Here is a 24,260-nt window from a genome sequence, read left to right as displayed (position 1 = left end):
TGCAGATAGGATGTTCTTGAAAAGAGGGGCTAGCTCCTAGCAAGAAGCCAGAGGCCATGTGTTCTTATCAGAGATGTAGAAAGGAAAGGAATGCCCTCTTTGAGAGCCAGAAGTTTCCAGGCAGAAAGATTTGTGATTCCATAGTTTGGAGAGACTGAAGGATTCCGGGCCACGGAATTCCCTGGCGGTCCAGTGGCTAGGACCACTTGGCAATCTCAACCACTGCTGAGATTGATCCCTGGTCGGGGAACTAAGATTCCGCCCCCCCACACACACACACAAAAAAAGGATTCAGGGCTGACTGGGGTCCTCCAATGGGGCAAAATTACAAGTTCCAGCCTGTACTCTGGGAAGCCTCTGGCCTAAGGCTCTCCTTCCAAGGTTGGTCAGTCCTGGGGCTGCATGGGGCAGGGAGGCTAGAAGAGGGACCGAAGGCGAATCCCATCATGGAAGAGGAAGAACTTGGGGCTCTCTCGTTACCTTTTGGTTCCTCCCCGCACTGCCCCGCGTCAGGAGGCCTAGGAAGCAGCTGCACAGGCAAACATTTAGAACAGGTGCAGTTTGGGTGCGCCGGGCAGCAGAGATAAGCTGAGGCTTGTGGTCTTGCTAACAAAGGCAACATCCTATGCTCGAGAACAGTTGTTTCAAAATGCCAGGCTTCAGCAGATGAACGGAGACGGCCCTGATTCTTGCATTTGAGAGAAAACGGAGAGGAGCCCAGGGCTCCTTGTTTGAACCTTGGCCGTCAAGACAGGCAGGCGTCGTCGCTGTCTCTTCCCAGTCAGCACTGGGGCTCCTGCCCAAATGCCCGTGTCCAGATTGTATTTACGACTGTTTCGAGAAGGAGTGACAGAGCCTTTTAATAACCCTGACAGCCCGGGATGTTTTAATAGATGGTGGAGCCGGGATGCGGGAGTTAAGAGAAGAGAGCGGAGTTGCTGAGAGAGCTGTCAGGCCTGGTTTCTATGACAGACCTACTGATCCACTCGACGACGACAAAATAAATACGGGGCCATGTCTCTCCTCGGCCCCGTCAGGCTGACAGACAGTCCGTCACCATTGTATGTCATCTTTCACCTCCTAATCACTCGGGCTTAGGGGACCTGCCTTTAACGGGGAGTCCCTACAGGATTTCCACCCAGTCTGCCTCCTGAGCACGAGGCCTCCCTTTCAACCACCGGTGCTCCAGCTGGCGTTCCCCAATTTTCTCCGTTTCAAACAGAACTCTTCTACCTACAGAGTTCGGCCTCACTTGTTGCTTTTTGTTAGAGGTGATTATAGGTCTGATGGGACAGCTAGATAATCTGCAAAATCAGATGGAATGAGGGGTGGGAATGGTTGCACAATGTGTGAATGCACTTAATGCCACTGAATGGTACCTGCACAGAGGGGTTTTTTTGGGGGGGTTTTTTTTGGCCGCTCCACGTGACATGTGGGATCCTAGTTCCTGACCAGGGATTGAACCCGTGCTGCCTGCAGTGGAAGCGCAGAGTCTTAACCACTGGACTGCCAGGGAAGTCCCTGCACAAAGGGTTAAAGTGGTAAATTTTATGTTCTGAGCTGGGTCAGGTATTTTAACACACACACACACACACACACACACACACACACACACTTGGATGGATGGAGTAAGAAACAGAGAGAGATGCCTTGGACCTTTGATCCCTTCTAACATGGGTGCTCGACCGTGTAAACTTATGACCTGTAGAACCTGTAGCGAGACTATTCCCAGGGTCTCTACTCCCATAAAAACAGTCCTCCGCCCTCCTCCCTGGGCCCAAGGTCATTGTTGGAGTTGAATTTCTGGATGTTCCTTAGACACGTTTCCAGCCCCAGGTTTGGGGCTAAAGCCGCGTTGCTCACACCATCAGCAGGTCCTGGCAGGTGAGGCCTAAGGGGCTTTCTCACTTTTGTTGTTGTTGTTGTTCAGGGAAAAGAAAGGCAGCACATCCAGGGCCACGACCTTGTTCTTTCTCGAGTGGCTGAAAGAAACCCAAAAGGTGTCACGGAGTCCCCCCTTCCCCACGTGTGAAGTTGTGCTGGATCTGCTCCCTGCCACTTGGGGCTCCCCCCTCTCCTACCCCACAAGGACGACGATGGTTAAGGGGCAGCCCTTGTGCTCCTCGATCCTGGTCTCCTGGTCTCCGGGGCCGCAGCTACAGACAAGTGCCTCCCTCCACGCACACCGGCCCAGGGCTCTGCGTTCGAGTCCTCTGCCAGGAGAGAGTTAAGGGCTTGCGTTTAATTTGCCCGTTAATCACAGTTAAAAGAAGTAATGAGCGTCTCCCCAAAGCCTGGGTGTTTCTCTGCAGATTAAGCAGCAATTTGCATAGCCCCTTTATTCATCCCCCGCCTCCCCCTGTGGGGCGCTTGTCCTTTCAGACACAGCCAAGCGCAGCCTGCGGCAGGGCTTTGACAAATGGCTTTGCTGCGCGAGGTTGCGGCGAGAGGGAGGGGTGGGGGGAAGGCTGGAAGGGAGAGAGCAGCTCCCGGCACTTATGGAGAGCTGAGGCGTTAAAGAGTGCAGAACTTTTTATTAGACACGCAGGAGAAGTTTAAATATTCAAACTGGTTTTCTTTGTAGCCTGGGGAACCAGAGGAGGGTGGCAGGCGGGATAGGGAAGAGTTTACTCAGGGCCTACGTGCCCACCACCTGAGAGGAAGGGCATCTGGAGGACACCGAGATCTGCAGTCAGCTGGCACCCTGGGCTTCTTAGCCCTGGAGCAGGCTTGACACCCTCCTCCTGGGCCCTGGGATCTGCTAGGCAGCCTGGGAGCAGCTCCTGGGGCCTGATTACTCGGCGTGCAGAACAGCTTGTTCAGAGCCCAGCATGTGGGCAGCACGCAGTAAGCGGCTGCGGTGGGCTGGGGTGGGGGCTGACCCCAGCTTCAGCAGCAGACCTGGGTCTGTGAAGCAGTGAGGTCTGCAAGCGGATGGGACGGCAGCTCTCCTCTCTAGAAGAGCCCTCAACCCAACAGGGCGAGAAGAGAGGCAGGCCCAGGAGAGCCTCAGGTCAGGCACACTCACGAGACAGCTGTGGATCAGAGTTTAGTCTGACCATTGGTTCATTTTAAAAGCCTGCTTAGGGCTTCCCTGCTGGCGCAGTGGTTGAGAGTCCGCCTGCCGATGCAGGGGACACGGGTTCGTGCCCCGGTCCGGGAAGATCCCATATGCCGCGGAGTGGCTGGGCCCGTGAGCCATGGCCACTGAGCCTGCGCGTCTAGAGCCTGTGCTCCGCAACGGGAGAGGCCCGCGTACCGAAAAAGAAAAAAAAAAAAAAAAAGCCTGCTTAAACCCAATTTTCTTCCCAAACTTCTTTATGGGACTTTTCTTTTTTGGCTTAGTTGTGAGCCACGTGAGCATAACATTTTAGAAGGCAAAGTCAACTGAGAGATCATGAAGTTAACTGAAGTTCGGAGAAGTTAAGTTTGAGACTCCAGAGGGGACACAAAAATGAGCAAGAGCCAGTCCCTGCTCTTACGCAGTTCAGTTTGGGGCGCACACCATACGAAGGCACCGTCATATAGTTGATAGGTGCTCCCTGAAGGGCATGTACACACAGCTTCAGGGATGCTGCCAAGGAGGGAGGGACTCATTCTGCCTGGGAACTGGCAATGTCCACAGAGATGCGTTTGGGCCTCAACTGAGCCGGGTCAGGAAGGCTAGGAGGGGCCAAGAAGAGGTTTGGGGACACATGTGGGTTTGCTGTTTGGGGTGGATACCCAGGCCGGAAAGTTAGGGGGAGGTCCGAATATCAAGGGCTGGCCTGCTACACTAGGAATTTGGGGAGCTGAGGGGGCATCAGAGTTTCTAAGTAGGGAAATGATTAGGGTGACAAAGCACATGGAAAAGGTGGATTAGAGGTGAGCCAGCAGAGACTGGGAGCCTGTTGATAGACTAGAAATAGCAGATATCAGGGAGGGACGCAGGGTGGGATGGGGATGATAATGGGGTTGGTTGGGGACATGTCAGGATATCTGGGACATACGGAACCAGGACCCGAACACAGGTTTCTAACCTCAGTCTGGGCTATTTGGAGTCCACCACCCCTCACAAGCTGACAGGTGAGTCTTCCTGTGCCAGGCACCATCTGGGTGCTGCACTCGTTCACCACAGCTACCCACCCTGAGGTTGGTAGTATTGTTGTCCTCATTTCACTGGTGAAGGAAATGAGGTGCAGAGAGGTCCAGGGACTCACCCAAGATCACACTGGTAGCAAGAGCAGAGCCAGGATTTGACCCAGGCAGTCTAGATCTAGAGAAGATGCTAATCACTACTGCGTTGCTTTGCCTGCTGTCTTCCTGTTACTGTTATTAGATTGTGTGTGTGTGTGTGTGTGTGTGTGTGTGTGTGTGTGTGTGTGGGCATGGGGAGGAGAGGAAAATAAACAAGTGGCAATTAAAAGATGAAATAGGGGATGGGAATCCCCTGGTGGTCCAATGGTTAGGATTCAGGGCTCTCACTGCCAAGGGCCCGGCTTCAATCCCTGGTCAGGGAACTAAAATCCCACAAGCTGCAACGGCACAGCCAAAAAAAATGTTTTAATTTAAAAAAAAAAAAAATGATGAAATAGGGGAATTCCCTGGCGGTCCAGTGGTTAGGACTCTGTGCTTTCACTGCCGAGGGCCCGGGCCCTGGTTGGGGAACCAAGATCCCACAAGCTGCGCAGTGCAGCTGAAAAAAGAAAAAAGGTGAAATAGAATTGTAGTAACAGGACAGGCAGGTGTGGATGAAAAGGCAGGAAGAGCCACAGGACCTGTTTCTAGGGGAGAAACTGTGTAAGCAACACCTGTAGAATTAACGAGGGAGACAGAGACACGAGCGAGCAGGATTAGCTCCTGTTCCCCAAGGCCTGGCGTCTGGGTTTTTTTTTTTTTTTTGGTCCTCAGCTCCAGGCCAGTTCTCTGGAGCAGATCAGACGATTGAGATTTTTGGCCTGAAGGATGCAGATCATCCCCTGCCCTGCGCTGGCTTTGGGAAACTAGTTCTAGATGTGTAAGACCCCACATCTCCCTGGCAAGCCCTTAGTGGGCAGCCAGAACCCAGATGAGTAATCATTAGCACTCTACTTGGCCCACATTCATGGTCAGCCATCGTGGGCTGCAGTGCAGATGGATCCTACGCTTTGAGAACCAGACTTTGAAAGGACACAGTAGAGTCTATGCAGGAAGAAAGGCTTCATTTGAGCAGAGAGATGGTGAGTAGGCTTGGGCAGTGGCTGGATTTGGCTGGGTGAGAGGATTTTGGAAAGGTGACTCTTTCCTTATCTGAAGCAGGTAATGACTGGACTTAGCTTAAGTAGTGAGAGCCTTAAATCTGCTCTGGGAAGAGGCGGCACTGAAGTAACCATAAAAGTAGAATGTGTTCTTGGCAATACAGTTCTTGGCATCAAACTAAGGATTCCAAGGGTGTAATCTGGGCCCATCTCCTCTTTCTCTCTCCCTGAATGTTTTCTGTTTTATAATTTTTATTTATTAATTTTTGTGGCCATGCCACGTGGCTTGCGGGATCTTAGTTCCCCGACCAGGGATGGAACCCCAGGCCCCCCGGTTCTGGAAGCGTGGAGTCCTAACCACTAGAGCGCCAAGGAATTCCCTGTTGTTTGTTTTGGCAATTCCAGAAAACTGACTGCTCAGAACTTGGTCTTCAAACTCTACAAGGAAACTCTCACCTCCCCCTTCCAAGAAGGAAACAGAATGAAGAGTCCTTAGCATTGTTTCACAAACCCAAAATAAGAGCTCACATTTGTCCAGCGAGCACTTAACTCTGTGCCAGGCACTGTTCTAACAGCTCTGTGCACATCAACTCATTTAATCCTCACAACTTCTGAGTGAGACGAACAAGCAGGAACCTAAATGCAATCAGAGTGGTGCTCAGGGAAATATGGGAGCAGGTCGGAAAGACACAGAGCTGCCCTCCTGAGGGGTCAAACAGCCAGGTGGGATCTTCAGTGCCATAGGGTGGTCGGGAAAGTGGGACCCAGGAAGCAAAGCACAGGGTCAAAGCCAAATGGTGCTAAAGATTCTGGAGAATAAATCCAATGTTATGGAGTCAAAGGCTTTTAAGAAACTCGTTATATGAACCTAGGGGTTGAGTGGGCCTTTGTTTCACCAGATAAGCAGTGAAACGAGCCCAATTCCTCTGAGAGAACAGTCCCCTAGCCCCACTGCTTACCAAGGTGGCCAAAATCTGCTGAGAAAACCTTCTATTAAACCCACTTCCTGTCCTGCAAAGATGGCCAAATTTCAGCACATCCGATGTCTCCCGTCGGCCCCAGGCAGGGCAGAGAAGGCAAGCAAGGCACTCCTCTGCGCGGGCAGAAGCAAGAGCTCTCGAGGCCTGAAGCCAGCCTGCCACGGTCACATGACCACAGCCTCTCCCCAAAGCCGGGTGCCAGCGAGCGAAGAGCCCATGTAAGAGCTGGTGACTGGATGAGGGACATTAGAGTGGGCTGGCGTAGCATGCCTCGGTGAGCCGGTGGCAGCTGCCAGGAGCAGGCCAGAAGGCCAGTGGAGCCAGCCGCCAAACAGGTGGGCCAGAAGGTAGTGGACATTCTCTGAGAGAAAGCGACTGAGAGGTGCAGACAGCGCCCCCCGCCGAGAGCCTTCACAGCAGCTGAGGGCAGGATGCAGCCCGCTCAGGCCCCTCGATGTCCTTCTATTCCAAGGACAGTTTTACCTCGACATTCCACACCAATATTTTTCCATCTTCAATTCCTAGACTTTCAATCCCCCCAAAAGGAGGGAGGTGAACGGGCAAAGATTGGGGGGAAGCGATGGGCTGACATTAATTGATACGAGCGGCTTCGAGCAGTTCATGCCGCCTTATCTCCCTCTCCTCTGGACAGCGTGTGTCCGCTGGAGTCCGCGGGGTCGGTGATTAATAGGGCCCATCACTCACTGTCCAGGACGGCTGAAAGGCAGCAGGGAGGGGGCGGCCCTCCCCAGAACTGAGATAACAAGCAGCAGGAATAATGAGTGGTGTCACTCCACTTTTCATTTTGATGGAAAGTCATTACGGGAGTCAACGCCAGCGACAAAGAGCCATGAATCAACTGCTCTGCTATGAAATTAAAATCGAATTGCTGGCCACCCCCAACCCCTACCTTCCTGGGAAATGGGGATGGGTAGGTGGCCGGGGAGAAGGGTGCTAGCCTGGGGTGGGCTCTATCCAATCACAGAGCAGCCAGTTATGGGTAGGAAGTGGACAGGCAGCTTGTGAAGGTGACAACTCCTGTCCCCACCTTGTTTATCAGACCCTTCCTCCGCAAACCGCATTTTCCCTCTGCCTAGAGGTAAGCTGTGATTAAAAGGAAAATACAGCTTTGCTGGCTCCAACCAGGCTGCCGCTTGACTGCTCCCCTTGCGCTTCTGGCCTGAGTGGGGCAGTCTGGGCCTGGCTATGGAGAGAAAGGGGCCCAGCTGACTCAGCTACCCCAGAGCCCCTTGCTGAACCATTTGTAGATACTAATCGGGGCCCAGCCCCGTCACCAGAAGCAAAGAGAAGTCCCCAACCTGGCACTCCACAGGATCAAGAACCCCATGCAGCCTCAACCCCAGGCCCAGAAAACGGCACTATCAGTAGTGAAACAAGAGTCCCTTCCTCTTTTATTAAGTCCAACTAGATAATGAGAAAGAGCAGAAGCTGTGGTTTGAGGCTGATGGGTCACAGGACCAATTAAAACAGCTTCGTGCAGAGAGTACAGTGGGTGCCAAGGCAACCATCTGGGTGATGGTTCCGTCTTGGGGCTTTCCGTCCTCCAGTCAGCCTGGTCTCTTGCTGGGAAGGGCCCCTGGCTGTCCCTCCTCCATCCTGAAGGCTGAGAAGACAGGCAGGAAGAATGGGGAGCGTGTCACAGAGAGGTTCCCATCAGGTTCACGGGGCGCCCATTGTACCTTTTGGAAATGTCAGCTTCAATCTGAAAGACAGTGATACGGAGTGGGCAGGAAGCAGAGACAAAGGGACCTCATTCTGCAGCAACTGGGCGGGCTTGCCTTTCCTGTCTCACCAGTTTCTGCAGCTCCCTGGTCTTCTCCAGCAGCAGGTCCAGCTTGGGCTCCAGAGCCGCCTGCTCCCGAAGGGCTTCCTGCTGCTTCTGTAGCATCAGCTCTTTCTTCAAAGCCAGCAGCTGGGACTGCTTCAGCTTCTGCTGGAGGAGCTCAGTCACTCGGTCCACATACCTGGGCCGGGCACTCAGGTAAGTGTTTGGTGTCGCTGGGCAACCTGGGTGTCCCCATCCAACTGCTGAGGCTCAGGAAACCAAGTCTCTAATTGACCTCTCAGCCTCCACATCCTTCAATCCTTTCTTGCAAGGAATACCACTCCCACTTCCCCATCCTACAGGGGAAGCAGGTTCTGTCTGTATACCTCAAACCAACCCACCTTGCCCCAGAGAGAACCGCCATCCCTAGTTGGGATGGTGCAGTTATGGGAGGCAGGGATGAGGTCTAAGGGGTCATGGAGACGAGGAAACAAGGAGTCAGGGCTGGGGCTTCCCTGGTGGTGCAGTGGTTAAGAATCTGCCTGCCAATGCAGGAGACACGGGATCGAGCCCTGGTCCGGGAAGATCCCACATGCCGTGGAGCAACTAAGCCCATGCGCCACAACTACTGAGCCTGCACTCTAGAGCCCGCGAGCCACAACTACTGAAGCCCACGTGCCTAGAGCCCGCGCTCCGGAACAAGAGAAGCCACCGCAATGAGAAGCCCCCGCTCGCCGCAACTAGAGAAAGCCCACGTGCGGCAATGAAGACCTAACACAGCCATAAATAGATACATACATACATACATATATACATACATACATACATACATAAAATACATTTATAAAAAAAAAAAAGAGTCAGGGCTGCCCGAGATGGCAGGGCCCTGCAGCACGCCCTTGAACAGCCCAACATCAAGGGGAAAGCCAGACCTTGGTGAGGCCAGGATCATAAACAGGTGTTGCATTCGAAGACTGGTGAGCCGGCCAATCAGATCCTGCAGTGCCGACACCATGGTGACCATCTTTGCTTTGGTCTGGCCCTGCAGGATGGCTGGAGCCAGCTGGAACTGGCTCACGGACAGGATGTCTGCCTCCTCACTCATCTCCACTGCTCTCTGGGACAAGAAGATCTCAAGCTGTGGACAGAAGAGGATTTGGTTCAGACCGAGAAAAGAACTCAGAAGCTAGGCCCTCCGGCTGGTCAAAATGAAGAATAAGGTGAGGGTTAGATGCGGGTTGAGGAGCAGTTATTTCCTCTGAACATTTTTATGGCTAGAAACTCACCAACTATAACGTGGGAGTTCGGGGCAGCCTCCACCATCACCCTTCAGTCCCTCATTGCTGTCTCAGGCCTTACCTGGCCCTGGAGCCCTCTCCTTCCTCCCAGGCTATGGGGCACATAACTACGATGCAGAGATTCAAAGGGTTCTCTCTGCCCAGTGAAGGTATTTTCTCTCCATGGGAAGAATGAGATTCAGGGAATAGGAATCCATGTTTGAGTTGAGAAGCCCTGGATTACGAAAAGGCTAGGAAGAATCTGAGAACCAGCCGCATATCTTGTCACTTTTATTGGACCATGGAAACTTGAACTAGACCGGGGAGGACAAGGCCTTCCATGAGGCCCTCCCCAGCCAGCAGGCCACAGAGAAATGGACAGACCCAGAGATTAACAAAGACAAGCCCCCCTGCTTCCCAGTCCCAGAAAGAAGATCCAAGAACACTGGCTCCTTACTCTAGGCAGCTGGATACTTTAGCCACAGTGATGACACTAAAACGCAAATGAGAACATGTCGCTCCAAACCTCCAACAGCTTCCCAGTTCCCTCAGAGTAAAAGCCAAATTTCCGACTCCCTTCAGCTCTCTGGGCTCTTCCACTTCCCCCAGCTCCCCTGCTCAGCCACAGTGGCCTCCTTGTGCATCACACGTGCAGGACACCTCCCCCCTCAAAGCTTCTGCATTGCTCCCCCTGCCTGGAAAGCTCTTCTGCCAGATATCAGCATGGCTCTCTCTGCACCCACTGCTGGTCTTGACTTACTGGTCACCTTGGCAACAAGGCCTTCCCTGACCACCAACATAAAACTGCAGCCCTTCCCAGTAACCCCAGCTCCCTCCCCAGCTCCCTTTCTCCATGGCACTTATGTTAACACCTGACATACTACATATTTTACTTGTTTGTCTTGTTTCTTGTCTGCCTTCCCCACTAGGATATAAGATCCATAAGGTCAAAGACTTTGATTTGTTCGCTGCTCAGCACCTCAAGACAGTGCCAGGGGCTTAGGAAGTACATGATAAACACAGTTGAATGAATGGGGGAGCATCCTAATATGTGCGTCCGTGCTCCAGAACAAGGAAAGTGCTCAGCATCCTTACACAGAAAGGAAGGGTCAGGTAAGGCATCTGGAGCGATGCCGCCTATGCTGGTGCCAGGCCGCCCCCCGCCTCACCCAGAGGACAAAGGTACCTCCATGAGCTCATCGATGAACTGATTCCGGGTCTCAGGGTATTCAAGAAGTGTCAGAGCATCTGGGCCCCTAGCAACACCTTTGGGAGCTGCCGGGAAGAGAGAGAAGTGATAAAGTTGCTGAGGACTGGAGAAGACTCTCAGTTTGAGAAGTCCTGGTGGGTTATTATGGACACAGACACTGCACTAAGGCCACTTCCTGTTCCAACCCAAGTGGGAAGGGTTACCCTTTCCCATTTGTCTCAGCCCTAATCAGGCACTAGTGCCAACCCAAGTCTGTGAGGAGGACCACAGAGCTGAGTTCCAAAGAATGGTAAGTTCCTTCACTCTAGTGGGCGTGAAGTCTCATCCTGCACTGCCCTCTAGTGGCTCAGATCCCTACTCTCAGCTTGTGGGGAGGGGGAACCAGGTCAGGCCTCAGAGCCTATCAGCCCTCTCGGAACCTCCCAGAGAACAGCTGACCCACATTCAGTATCCAAAAAGTTGAGAGTTTCTAGATTTAATTTTAAGAACCTCTCTCTATCTGCCTGAACTCACATCATCATGATTTTGAAAAACCAGGTAAATGTCTGAGAAGCCCAATCTTGGTAGTGTACTTTTTCTTTGCTTCTAGAGACACGGGGGCAGGCTCTGCCAGGGCTGCAGGGAGGGGTGCACTCACCCTGGGTTCCGGCTTCCAGCACGGTGATCTGCAGAGCAGCAGCAGCATCTCCCCAGTCTATCTCATCACCCCCAGCTTCCTGGGTGGAGAGTAAAGAACCCCAGCAGTGTTGGGAGAACTTTTTCCAGCAAAGGGAGCCAGAATAAACCAAAGCCCTCAAAAATTCAATGAATGAAGATCCCACGTGTCACGGAGCAACTAAGGCCGTGCACCACAACTACTGAGCCTGCGCTCTAGAGCCCGCGAGCCACAACTACTGAGCCTGCGCGCCTAGAGCCCGTGCTCCACAACAAGAGAAGCCACCACAATGAGAAGCCCGCGCATTGCAACGAAGAGTAGCCCCCGCTCGCCGCCAACTTGAGAAAGCCCACGTGCAGCAACGAAGAACCAACGCAGCCAAAAGTAAATAAATTAAAAAAACAATCGCTCTAAAAAAAAAAAATTCAATGACGGCACATTGCAGCCCTGATGGAGGGGGCAAAGATGGCACTATGGGCCCATGCATATAGGTACCACCTGCCTATATCCCCATACCTGCCCCGAACACCATAAGAAAGAGGTCAAAACTCTGATATGTCACTTTGGAAACTCTGCCCCACACTGGACTACACCTGGTCCAAGAACTATGAACTTCATGTGATGTCTTTAAAGACAGAGACAACACTTTTCTTATCACCAAAGCAGCAATCACACAAAGTCCTCAGAGAGATGGACCGAGAGGGCATCCTAACCTTTGAGTCCGATTCCAGGGAGATGCCCCAGTCAATTCCAGCAGCCTGGGCAGAGATGCCAGAGCCAGCTCCTTCAGATGCCACCTCCACCCCGAAGTCACCCCAGTCAATCTGGAAGGGGGAAAAAAGTGTTAGCTCGCAGAAGATGGGTGAATAAAGGGGCCTGCCTTCCCCTAGGCCTCGGCTGCTTCAGTAGGGAGTGCACTGTTTAAGCATAATGGCCTCCAAGTTCCCAAAGGAGAGCCCATCTTCAGAGAGCTCAGGGGACTGAAGGGGTCCCAGTTCAAAGTCGACCAGCTTGCTGGACCTCTTCAGAGCTCATCTATTCTCTGGTCTCAAGAAAGCCAGAAAAATAAAGGGGTAGGGCCTTCTGGGCCCTTCCACTTACAGTCTCTCTCACAGGAATACCCCTTTCTTCCCTCTGGACTCTGAATTCAAGTGGGGTGTGGACGGCGTATGAGGGGAGGAAGCGGCTCTTCCTAGGCCTGTCTTACCGCGTCTTCTTCCACCTGCTCAGGGGGCTCCTCGAGGTGCGGCCGCTCCACCACCGAGGGCTCCGTGCCCGTCCTCCACTCATACACCGTGGAGTTCCCCCGCGTCTGCACAAACCGTAGCATCGGCAGCACCTGCTCTGTGGGGCTGCAACGGAGCAGGCAGCTGACCCTCCTGCTGCCCACTCACGAGGCCAGCATGGGCCCGGCCTCTCAAATGTCACATGCGGAAAATACAAGTGGAGAAGAGAGCACAGCTGGGGAAGTAGCTAAACTGTCCCCCCAACACTGGGGAGAAACAGGCCCTCGGTACCTTTCACACACAAACCCCACACAGGCCTGGTACAGGTCGATGGCTTCCCCCAGGGACTGGGCCGCCGCCCCAATCTCGGCCAGCTGACTGGGCAGGTCCTTCACCAGGGCCAGCAGTTCTCTTTGGACGTTGTCCCCCTAGAGAGGATCCACGAGGTGGGCTCAGAGAGAAGTGGTGGGAAGCGGAGCACAACAGACTAAAGAACACGCCTGGGGCTTCCCTGGTGGCGCAGTGGTTGAGAGTCCGCCTGCCGATGCAGGGGACACGGGTTCTTGCCCCGGTCTGGGAGGATCCCGCATGCCGCGGAGCGGCTGGGCCCATGAGCCATGGCCGCTGAGCCTGCGCGTCCGGAGCCTGTGCTCCACAACGGGAGAGGCCACAACAGTGAGAGGCCCGCGTACCGCAAAAAAATAAAAATAAAATAAAATAAAGAACACGCCTGAAGATTAGAGACAGGCAAGAAAATGGCCTGAGAAGGGCCCCACCAGGCTGAGAGGGAAGCCCTTCACAGAAGCAAAGGCGTCAGGCCCAGGAAGACATTCAGAGGCCCCAGGTGTCCGTCCTCCTGCCACGGCAAGAGCCCGCCGCCCACCGTGATGCCCGCCCAGCATGATGCCCGCCCAGCGTGATGCCCGCTCACCGTGATGCCCGCCCAGCGTGATGCCCGCCCACCGTGATGCCCGCCCGTGATGCCCGCTCACCGTGATGCCCGCCCACCGTGATGCCCGCCCAGCGTGATGCCCGCCCAGCGTGATGCCCGCTCACCGTGATGCCCACCGTGATGCCCGCCCAGCGTGATGCCCGCTCACCGTGATGCCCACCGTGATGCCCGCCCAGCGTGATGCCCGCTCACCGTGATGCCCGCCCACCGTGATGCCCGCTCACCGTGATGCCCGCCCACCGTGATGCCCGCCCACCGTGATGCCCGCCCAGCGTGATGCCCGCTCACCGTGATGCCCACCGTGATGCCCGCCCAGCGTGATGCCCGCTCACCGTGATGCCCACCGTGATGCCCACCCACCGTGATGCCCGCTCACCGTGATGCCCGCCCACCGTGATGCCCGCCCACCGTGATGCCCGCTCACCGTGATGCCATACTGCTTGCACGAGTGGTAGAACTGCTCCCGCATCTCGGCAGCCCCCGCCTGGCCCTCCTCCTCCTTGCGGCTGTATTCTTGCTGCAGCTGCTGGCACTTGGCGATCTGCTTCTTCAGGGAGGGGATCTCGTAGGTGACGTTCCGAACCAGGAGGCTGGAGAGTTCCACTGAGAAAGGAGGGCCCAGGAAGTTCACCCCGGATCTGCACACCCTAAGGCAGGCGTGCCCCAAGGACACGCACAAACATACCCTAGTCGGGTGGCGAAGAGCCCGGGGGTGGCCTCCCAGCCCTTCCCCTTCCTGGCTGTGGAACCTAAGACAGTCATTTAACCTCTCTAATCCAATCCTCAGCTATCAAACAGGAGCAATAGTAGTTATCGTGAAGATCAAGAGAGAGAATCCACATAAAACACAAGTACAATTCCTTGCATGTAGTAGGTGTTCGGTCAATATTAGCTATTATAACGATTTATACTATTAGAAAACACAACCCGAACTACAGTCGGCCCTTTAGTTACTCCCTCAGGCCCCCGATACAGCTCCCAGGACAACCCGTGCCTCTTGTGCTCAGTGGACAAGTCAGCCACCAGGAGGTGACTGGTGGAAGACCTGCACACACCTGCTTGGCAAATGCCCACGACCTGCCTGGTGGTCGTCCTCCTCCCAACACTCTTCGTGGAATTTATTTTCCCACCTCACAAACGTCTACACCCCGGCCTCTTCCCCCACATGAACTGTGCCTCCTAGAAGCCCACTGTCTCAGAACGTGGGGAGTGGGCCTCCCCCATGGACATGGGGACTCCTGGGCTGGGCCACCTTACCTAGGTAGGTGTTGTCCTTCTCATATAGGGCTACAATCTCCTGCCAATCCTAAGAAAAGAAACAGGAAGTGGGCCTGAACAGCACTCAGCAGCCGCTGAGTGCATCCCAGCTCAGTCCCCCAGCCGGGGAGGCTCTCCCAGTCTCTTCATCACATCCAACTCCCCGTCCTCCTCCATAATGCTGGCTGGACCACCCACTCTATTTTAAGAGTGTGGTGCCAACAAGCGATCCCCAGAGCAAATGTAAACCCAGGGGTAGGATCTACTTTTGGCATAAACTGTGGGGACGGAGAGAAAGTGGGGGAGATATTCCAGGTAGGCGTCTCCACGGGATCCTCAGCGAGACCAGACAGGCTCTGCCCCCCTGGACTGGACCCTCCAGCTGAGTGTTACCACCGTCGCCCACACTTACCTTCATTCGCTGTGAAGAGTACCGGCCAAAAATATTTTTTGTGGAGGCTTCAGTGCCTTTGAGAAGCTCCACAATTCTTAGGCAGTGGAAGTAGTGAATGTCTGGAAAGCAAGGAAGAACAAAGACTTTGAGAATTACAGTGTCTTCCCCACCCACTGTGGCCACCACGCATGGCTGACTCACGTATATGCTGGTAACTTTAGCAGACATAGCTCTCCCCTTCATCGTTTTGTGTTGAAAGAAACAAGCATCTATACCCCCAAATAAAAACCTCTCTTTCTTTAGGGGTCAGCCCTATGGCTAAAGAAAAGGGAGCAGCTCAGCTGATATGTACCACCCCAGGAAAGGGGTGGGGTCCAGTAATGTAGCCCCAAAGCACTCACAGGATCCAGAGAGCAGCTGGGCGATCTCTTGGCTCTCTGGCATGTCCTGGATGGCGGCATTGATCTTCTCTCGGATGGTCAACACCAGACTCTGCCATTTCAGGTTGCAGTGCCTTCTGTCCACCAGCCAGTCTACAGGAGAAACACCCAAATCACAGCATTTCCATTCCCATGGCCAAAATTCCATCACTGATTCAAGTGAAATATGCTAAGGCACTGGCTAAAAGTTGTATTCATATTGGTTAAGGTGTGGGGGTCACGGGAAGATGGGAATGAAGACAGGCCCGAAGGGATGCTTGGGGCTAAACAGACTCCAGCAACCTGACTTCATCCACAGTGTGACTTTTATAAAGCAACTACCTCAACACAGGGATAAAGTAAAACTCTAAATTGGTCCTGACATCAAAGTGCCAATTTGGACCATATTCCCCATGATATTTTTGCTTCCACGGATAATTGTGTCTTTCTTACTGACAGCAGATGCTATTCAACTTCCACTTCCTCAGGGCTGGGATTAACCAAGACAATGGAAAATACAAGATGGTTATGCAAATACCAGATGAATGAACAACTGCAAAGCCCCTACTACCTACAGCGCCCTAAGGACTAGATAACACTGGTCTCTTCTTACCAGTGAAGTATCATCCTGCACACATGAATACCCATGTGACTGACCTCCTGGATTCTGGGCCCAGATCTGTGTTTTTAGTAGAGGGTATAGGTGGATAAGAGCCATGTACATTTCCTCAGTAGGAGAGAGCTAAGAGCTAGACTTTGTGGTCAGATGGTCCTGGCTTCTAATTACTAACTTTCTTGGGCAAGTCTCTCAACCTCTCTGTGCCTCAGTTTCCCTACATGTAAAATGGGGATGATAAAGATACTGAGTACAAGGGGGAATGAAGGTAAAACACTGAGCACTGTGTCTGACACATGGCAAGGGCTCAATGAATTGTAGTGATCTTCATTTTCATCATGTCAAGCACATAAAACAGCACCTTGTATAGAATAAACCCTCAATAAATGGTTGTTGTTTTATTGGTCCTTTTCATGACATCAAGAGTGTACGTGTGCTGAAGACTTGGGACAAATCTTCAACGAAACTAAAGAAGCTCCATTAAGTGGCCACCTTGCCCTTGTTAATAAATCTGTCAGCTGGTCAAACACTGAGGGCCCACGCTAGTTATCAGTTATATTCCCTCCACTATATTCCTCTAAAATCTTCAGAAAGAAAAATTCTGTAGATGTCACAGAAGTAGAAGCAAAGGGATGAGGCAAACAGATGTCATCTTAATGACAAACCAGCATCAAAACAATTAATCCAGGGCTTCCCTGGTGGCGCAGTGGTTAAGAATCCGCCTGCCAATGCAGGAGACACGGGTTCTTGCCCGGGTCCGGCAGGATCCCACATGCCGCGGAGCGGCTGGGCCCGTGAGCCATGGCCGCTGAGCCTGCGCGTCCGGAGCCTGTGCCCCGCAGCGGGAGAGGCCACAACAGTGAGAGGCCCACGTACCGGAAAAAAAAAAAAAAAAAAAAAAGGTTTTTTCGGCATAATACGAAAAAGCATAGATACTGGAACCTGACAGACTCAGGTTCTAACTTCAGATCTGCCATTCAGTAGCTGACCATCTTTAAGGTAAGCCCTCACCCTCTCTGTGCCTGAAAGATATGATTGACAACACATGTTATAAATGTTAAAGTAGAAAACACAGGTCAAGTACAGACTCTATGTCTGTTTCCTTCCCGCTCCTCTTAGCGGGGCAATCCGGCCACAGATGGGGGCATAGAACAGGGCGAGTGGTCAACGCCTCAACAGGGGCCTTGGGATGTCGGGACTCCAGCTGTTGGTGACAGGGGGCAAAGGGGCCAAGCCTCCCCCTGACAGCTGGCTGAGCGGGGGTGCCCCCTCCTACCGAGCAGTTTGCTGGTCTGGATGTCGATGGGCACGTGCTGATGGTCCTGGAGGGAAACACGGCGGGGAACGGGGCGTGAGTCCTGGAAGGGAACAAGCCACTCGCGCGCTCATTTCACCGACCCAACCGCCACCCTGCGGGGCCAGCACGGCAGGCCGGGGAGGGCCGCGCCCCGGAGGGAGCCCGGGAAGCAGGTCAGGGACGGGCGGGCTGAACTCAGTTCAGGGGTCCCAACCCAGCTCCCCACCTCCCCAGCTACTGTCCCCCAACCTGCATCTTTCCACCACTTCCGCTTCTGGCCGCCGACCCGGGCCCGCCCCGCCTACCACTAATCCAGTGGTGGTGTGGCTGAGCCTCAGTTTAGGTCTCCTCCGGCCACGTCACCGCCTTCCTCAGAGCCAATCGGGGCGCGCGCTCCACCCGGGCTTCAAGCCCCACCCACCCCGGGGCTCCGAGTGGCTGAGCCCGGGAAGGGCGGGAGAAGAGGAGATAGCCAATGGGAGGCGTGAGGCGGGCTCACGGCCGTGGAGGGGCGGGGTCTCCCGGAAAGGGCTGCAGTGGCGACGCGATTGCGGCAGGCGGCGCCCAAGAGCCGATCCCGGCCGCTTCCGGCCAGGCAGAAGTAGAGCCCTCTGCTCAAGGATTAACGCGTCTGCGGACAAGGTCCTAGCGCCCCCCTGAGGAACCTGGAGGTCGTTAGAAATGCCTTCTCTCTCCTTGCCTTGCTTTACCGTCGATCGATCGATCGTAGTTTGAAGGTCTCTTGTGGCACTTGTCACACATTGCCTTCTCAGTTTATGTAATAGACAAGTGTTGAACACCTGCTATGTGTTGTGTGATTAGGGCAGGGATCGGGAGGGATGAGGGTCAAGGGAGGCGTCCCAAAGGTAACACCTAAACTGAGTGTTAAAAGAAGGGCGGCAGAAAGAGGGTGATGTGGGAGGGGTGTTCTGGGTGGAGGAGACTGTACAAAGTTTTGCAGGCCACAAACTGCAAGGGGGTGCAGGGAAAAACAGGCAGGCAGGACTAGCCAAATAATTGGCGGGGTCCAGTGCAAAACTAAAATGCCCTTGTTAAAAAATATGAACTGCAGAGGTCTCCCACGCATGAAGCCGGCCCTGCAGGCAGGCCAGCCTCTGTGCCGTGAAAGGTTTGAGGCACAAGAGACTGTAGAGGCGGAAGGGTAGTACTGTATCATATCATCTCACGAAGGAACTTGGACTTCACCCCTGCAGACAGAGGGGAACTATTGGAGGGTTTTAAGGGTTTGAGCCTTGAGACAGGGAGGGACCTGTACGGATTGACTGCAAAGAAGATGGATTCGTGGGAGATAAGACTGTCAGGAGGTTATCATGCAGGAGTTAGAGCCTGACCTGGGACAGAGGCATGAGGAGGAAGAGAAGGACTGGATTTCAGAGATGTTTTGGAGGAAAATGGACAGGACTTGGCAATTGATTGGCTGTGTGGTTGGGGGACAGCAGGATGACACCTAGGTGGTTGGATGTGCGTGCCTCCACCTAAGACAGCGTTGCAGGATGCTGAGCAGGGGTTGAGGAGGAGAGCATATCAGCTTTGAATTTGTGGGGTTGGTGGCCCTGGGAGACCCCCAGGTGGCAAGTGTGCAGGAGGCACTTGGGTCTGTAGCTCTGGAGTTCAGGGGACTGGGGATGCAGCTTTGGAGAGCCGTAGGCTGACTGATCTGTGGTCCAGGTGGTGGCTGAAACTGAGAGAGGGCATGAGATTGGGCAAGAAGTGGGAAGCGTGAGGAGAGAGGAGAGAGGGGGTGCCGGGGAATCTCACAGGGCTGGGTGTGCCATTTTGCATCCCTCCCCTTCCAGGTTGTTAGCTCCTCAAGGGGGCTCTGCCTGGGTGTTTCTAAATGACCCCCCACCCCCCTCCCCAACTCTGACCCGTCTCATCACTTGGGGCTTAGTAAATTTTTTATTGAACTGTGTGGTGTGATAGGGCAGTGAGAAGGCCTAGATTCCTGCCCAGTGAGATCTTGGACCGTTTCCATAAGCTCTCGGCCAGCCATGGTTTCCTCAACATGGAGATAACGCCTATCCTGACCACCTCAGAGTGTTTCTATTTACAAGCCTAAACAAATAAACATACTAGATGTAGGAAACTCTTTATAGCTTACAACATGCTTTCATAGATTTTTCTCACTATTTGCCAACTGTGTGGGTGTATGTGTGTATGAAACATTAATCATTATTGTTATAGAATGGGTTGAAAGACTTCCATAAAAATGGTTCATAGGGCAGAACTAAGGGCCTCTTCAGGGCTGTCTCGTGGGAACTTGGCTCCCATCTTAGAGTCCTGACTCAGGCTATAGGAATTGCCGGGACTCCCCCATGATTAAACAAACACCTACCGGGCTCCAACCATGTGTTCCTGGCTCCCTGGGACATCCCAAGAAGCATGGCCCTGCCCTACCCTCCAGGTGCATCTCTCCTCCTTGAACCAACAGGCAGGGCAGGACAGGAGGAGTCTAGAAGGCTCAGCGCTGGTGGGTTGGTGGAGGCAGAGACCACCAGCACTTCACCTCCCCCCACCCCCGCAGCACCCCAGGTGGCTCATGTGGAACAGAAGGATGTTTGAGAACAGCTCTGCCTGGCTGCTGGCCTCAGGGTGGTGGCCCCGGAGAGCGTAGGAGTGTGGATTGTGCACAGTATCTGCACAGCTTGTCCTTTTCTGAGGCCATAGAGAACCTCAGGGCCGATGGGCAGATAAGCACACAAGTGGTCTGGCATCCAGGGCATCGAGGTCTTCGGGACTCCCATCATCTGGAAAGTGGCAGGGAGAGGCTGTGAAAGGCTTCTGGCTGTGAATCTCTCAATTCTCTGCTGATTTAGCAGGTGGGAGAGGGGCAGCGCATAGGAAGGTGAGGAAGGATGAGAGCAGGCCTGTGGGGCTTTGGACAGGAACGCACTGAGCCCCAGGGTGGTATGTATGCAGACCGCCTTGTCATGCCTTGTTGTTGTTGTTTGTTTGCTTAGAGCTAAATGTTTTACAAGCCTTATCTAATTTGATCCTTCCAAAAAAACCTTATAATGTGGGTACTGTTATTAGGCAGAGTTTAAAGGCAAGGGAGCCAAAGCTTAGGGAATTAAGTAACTTGTCCAAGATCATAGAGCTGGAGTTGGTGAGGCTGGGATCCAAACCCAGGCCTGTCTGGCTCCCCAGCCCTCATATGGGATGTGGCTTCTCCGGCAGCCCTGCCTGCTCCATTCAAGCACCACAGCTCGGCCACCACAGGCGCAGGCCTCTTCCTCCCTCTTCTTCGGCCTGAGTCCCACTTTCTCCCCTGTTGTTGTGTCAGACGCTTAGCACCCTCACGCTGGCAGTCCCTGCCCTTTTCCAGAGTTCTTTCTTACCATGCCCCATTCTGGGCAAGAAGGCCCATTACTCATGTGCCTGCAATATCCATAAAAGGAGGGCTTACCCTTGACATTCAGACATTTATCTACCATAGGTTTATGACTTTATGGTCCATGTCTTACGTGTGTTTGCTCACAGCCACACTGACTGTGCTGTGTGTGTGTGTGTGTGTGCGCACGCGTGTGTGTGGTGTATCTGCCTGCTGGGCTGAAAGCTCTGGAAACTCAGCCTCCTCAGCTGGGCCTCCTGCTGCTTCAGTGTAATCTCTCGGGGTTGGTTTTTTCAGTCTGTCTCCGCAACTAGTCAGTGAGCACTGTGTGGGCAGGGAGTACAGGCCTGTTCACCTCTGTAACCCTGGCGCCTGGCATGACACCCCATGTTGAGTGTCAGGTGCTTGATGGATGCTTGTGAAGGAAGGAATGAGAGATGGTGCCGCTGGTGCAGGAAGGTCCTCAGTGATGAGTGGGGACCATGATCACTTGGTCTGGGGGGCGGGCTGTGCATTCCCCAGCTCTATTCCTCACTTCCCCCCTACAGCTCAGGACTTGGAGTCACTTGGAGTTAGAGGGAGGAATGTGAGGCGAAGATGTCAGGGCTGGTTGGCTTCACGAGTTAACACAGGCCAGAAGGCCTATGAGGGCCCAGTCAGCTGGGTCGGGGTCAATAATTGCCCGATAAACCCTGGCCACTGTGCCCTCCTCATCCTTTCACCTTTGTTAGTCATCCGGGGAAAACAACTCGCTAGGTGGCTTCATGAATTGGGTCCAAGGTGTCATCTTCTAAGGATGCCACTGCATTTCATTATTTCAGCATCCCCATCATGGCAGGTAGAGGGAATCTGCTCTTCCAAGGGAAGGAAAACCAAGTCCACCGCCACACCACTCATCTATCAGCCTCCTTTCCCATGCAGTTCAGTGGTAGTTACCCTCTATTTGTCAAGCACTGTTTGCCAAGGTGCTGGGGACCTTAACATGAAGACATGGTCCCAGCCCTCAAAGAAAGTGATGGTATGATGTGTGAGGGGCCCACCACACTCTAAATCCCGTGACAGCACGCCCGGAGCCTAGCCCTGTGTTCATATATAGTAAGAGCTTAAAACATCCATACAAACAAAATAAGAGGGATGCTCAGAGTGCTAAGGCAACAGAAAGGGGGAGTAGCCAACTCAACTGGGGGGTAAAGCCATGGGATGGGGATGGAAAACGATCAGAGCAGGCTCCTGGGAGAAGTAACACTTGAACTGAGTCTGCTAGGATGGGAATGAATTGTGGTGGAAGGCAGAGGACAGAGGAGAGGGGTATAAGTGATGGGTGTCCTTCTAGGAAGGGGGAGTAAATAACGTGGATAAAGCACCGAGGTAAGAGAGAGCATGACTGTTCCAGAACTTTACTGTGGGAACATGGGGTGTTTATGGAGAGAGAAATTAGGTTGAAGAGATTGGCAAGGTGAGAACATGAAGAATACTCAGGTCCATGACAAAGGGTTGAAATTTAATCCTGTAGGTCAGGGTTCCCAACCAATAGGCAGCAGATCCCTGGAAAGCTATAGAATTGTGCAAAGAGTCCAGGAATCCATAAAGGCAGTTGTATTATTTTAGTGCACGCTAGAAGGACAACAATCATATGCGGAGGTGGAGAAGTTTTTCTATGTAGAGAAAGGATGCTTTCAGAGAACAGGATACCCAAATGACCAATACATGTATGAAAAGATGCTCAATCTGGGCTTCCCCGGTGGCGCAATGGTTGGGAGTCCGCCTGCCGATGCAGGGCACACGGGTTCGTGCCCCAGTCTGGGAAGATCCCACGTGCCGTGGAGCGGCTGGGCCCGTGAGCCATGGCCGCTGAGCCTGCACGTCCAGAGCCTGTGCTCCGCAGCGGGAGAGGCCACAGCAGCGAGAGGCCCGCGTACCGCAAAAAAAAAAAAAAAAAAAAAAAAGAGGCAGAGAGAGATTGGACACATGGAAGAGGAGAAGGTGATGTGAGGATGGAGGAGGAGGAGACGGGAGTGATGTGGCCACAAGCCAAGGAATGCCTACCGCCACCAGAAGCAGGAGGAGGAACATCTTCGTCTTGGCCAGTGAAGCTGATTTTGGAATTCTGACCTCCAGAACTTGTGAGAGAATACATTTCTGTTGTTTAAATCCATCAAGTTTGTGGTAATTTGTTACATGAGCCACAGGGAACCAAAACAAAGAGTAACGGGAAAATTGCTGGTGGGGATGCAAGTTGGTGAACCCCCTCAGAGGTTCTCCCTTGGGGTGGCAGTGAGGATCCTGAGTTCCCACACGTAGAGCATTTGGAGTGGCCCTTGGAACACAGTCCCTGTGAACCCTGGATGCTCATATTCTCACTCCCCACTGAGGCCTCCCTGAAGGGGACAACAGCAGCCCCTCCAATGGCAACCTCGACACGCACCTCAGACCTGCCCCTGCCCACCTCCCAGCTGCGCCTGGTGCAGCTTCCAGAGGCCAGTCTCTGGCCTGGCCCCACTTATCCCCTCAGCCAAGCTGCCCCACCCCCACCCCAGGATCTTCCTTCTTCTGGCCTTCCAGAGGAGGGGGTGTGCTGAGGAGAATGGCAGCCCCTCTTTTCTCCCTGCTTTGGGAAATCAATATCCCTGGAGCCTAGATCTACTCCCTGGGCAGAGGTCAGTAAGAGAGGAATGAGGTGTTGGGCCAGGTTAGAGATCTATAATCCCGTGGGGCCCGGTGGCTGCATGTCCCAACAGGCACCAAGGTCCTGGAGGCTCCCTTAGGCGTATTTTACTTGCTTTACTCAACAAGGACACATGTCTGAAAACGTGCACATTGCATGTTTGTATTTGGAAGATCGTACGTGAACCTAGTTTTAGGGAGGTGCATTAAAAAGTGGAAAATGCTAGAAAGCAATAAAGCGGCCTTGTGGGAGTGATCTCTTTAAGGGATATTCATAGTTTATAGCCTTATCTCAAACTCCCCTCCCAACCCTGCTCCTCCCAGAAACAAACCTACCAAAGGTCAGGGGTTGGGCCTGACTTCCCAGGCTGGTCCCTCCCAGGAAGGGGACCTGGGGCAGGCCTCTACCCCTGCACCTGGTCCTGCTGGCATTCTTCGAAGGGCAGGCTACGTGGGTATCCACTGGATCCCACCCACTGGGGCGCATCCTCCAGACTGGAGCTGAGAGAACAGAATTCTGCCCTCCTGGGTCCCACACATCAGAAAGCTCTGAATTTTGGAGTGGGGGCAGTGAGCGCTTCCAGCACAAGCCCCTTCCTCCTACAGATGGAAATGCTGTCCTGGCCCTTGGTTACAGTCCTCCAGGCTAGGGCTCATCCCATCATCCTTCCAGTATCTTCCCAACACCTGAGTTAAGTTTTTAGCCTCTTCTGGTGTCTTCTGGGACTGGACATCCATTCTGAAATAGACTAGGCTTTCAGAGAAAGTGACAGATCTAGAAACCTTCTTGGGACAACTGTGTGTACCTCTCATGAGAGGCAGGAGAACCTTACAAAGTAATATCCTCAATTCACATAGGCCCCAGGGGAATTGATAACGTATCAGCAAGCCTGATACGTGGTGTAGCTGAAAGCACAAGAAGTGAAATAAATGTGTTTTCTCTCACATTTACCTGCCCC

The 24,260-nt window shown here is 53.4% G+C and overlaps 1 protein-coding gene across 1 annotated transcript; it reads right to left on the bottom strand.

Moving 5' to 3' along the window:
• Positions 1 to 7,581: 7,581 nt before the first annotated feature.
• Positions 7,582 to 17,643, bottom strand: CDK5RAP3 (CDK5 regulatory subunit associated protein 3). Its single transcript, XM_081219982.1, has 14 exons — positions 17,535 to 17,643; positions 17,265 to 17,310; positions 15,355 to 15,486; positions 14,972 to 15,072; positions 14,560 to 14,608; positions 13,727 to 13,905; positions 12,642 to 12,778; positions 12,332 to 12,476; positions 11,838 to 11,948; positions 11,107 to 11,185; positions 10,446 to 10,534; positions 8,915 to 9,120; positions 8,010 to 8,181; positions 7,582 to 7,919 (listed from the first exon to the last, which is right to left on the bottom strand). The coding sequence occupies exons 1-14, from the start codon at positions 17,538 to 17,540 to the stop codon at positions 7,854 to 7,856; spliced, it is 1,518 nt and encodes a 505-aa protein (XP_081076108.1). The 5' UTR covers positions 17,541 to 17,643; the 3' UTR covers positions 7,582 to 7,853.
• Between the last annotated feature and the right edge of the window lie 6,617 nt (positions 17,644 to 24,260).

The sequence above is a fragment of the Mesoplodon bidens genome (genome assembly GCF_964165515.1).
Source record: "Mesoplodon bidens genome assembly, chromosome: 19".
NCBI classification, from domain to species: domain Eukaryota; kingdom Metazoa; phylum Chordata; class Mammalia; order Artiodactyla; family Ziphiidae; genus Mesoplodon; species Mesoplodon bidens.
This window is presented reverse-complemented; position numbering and strand designations above follow the sequence as displayed.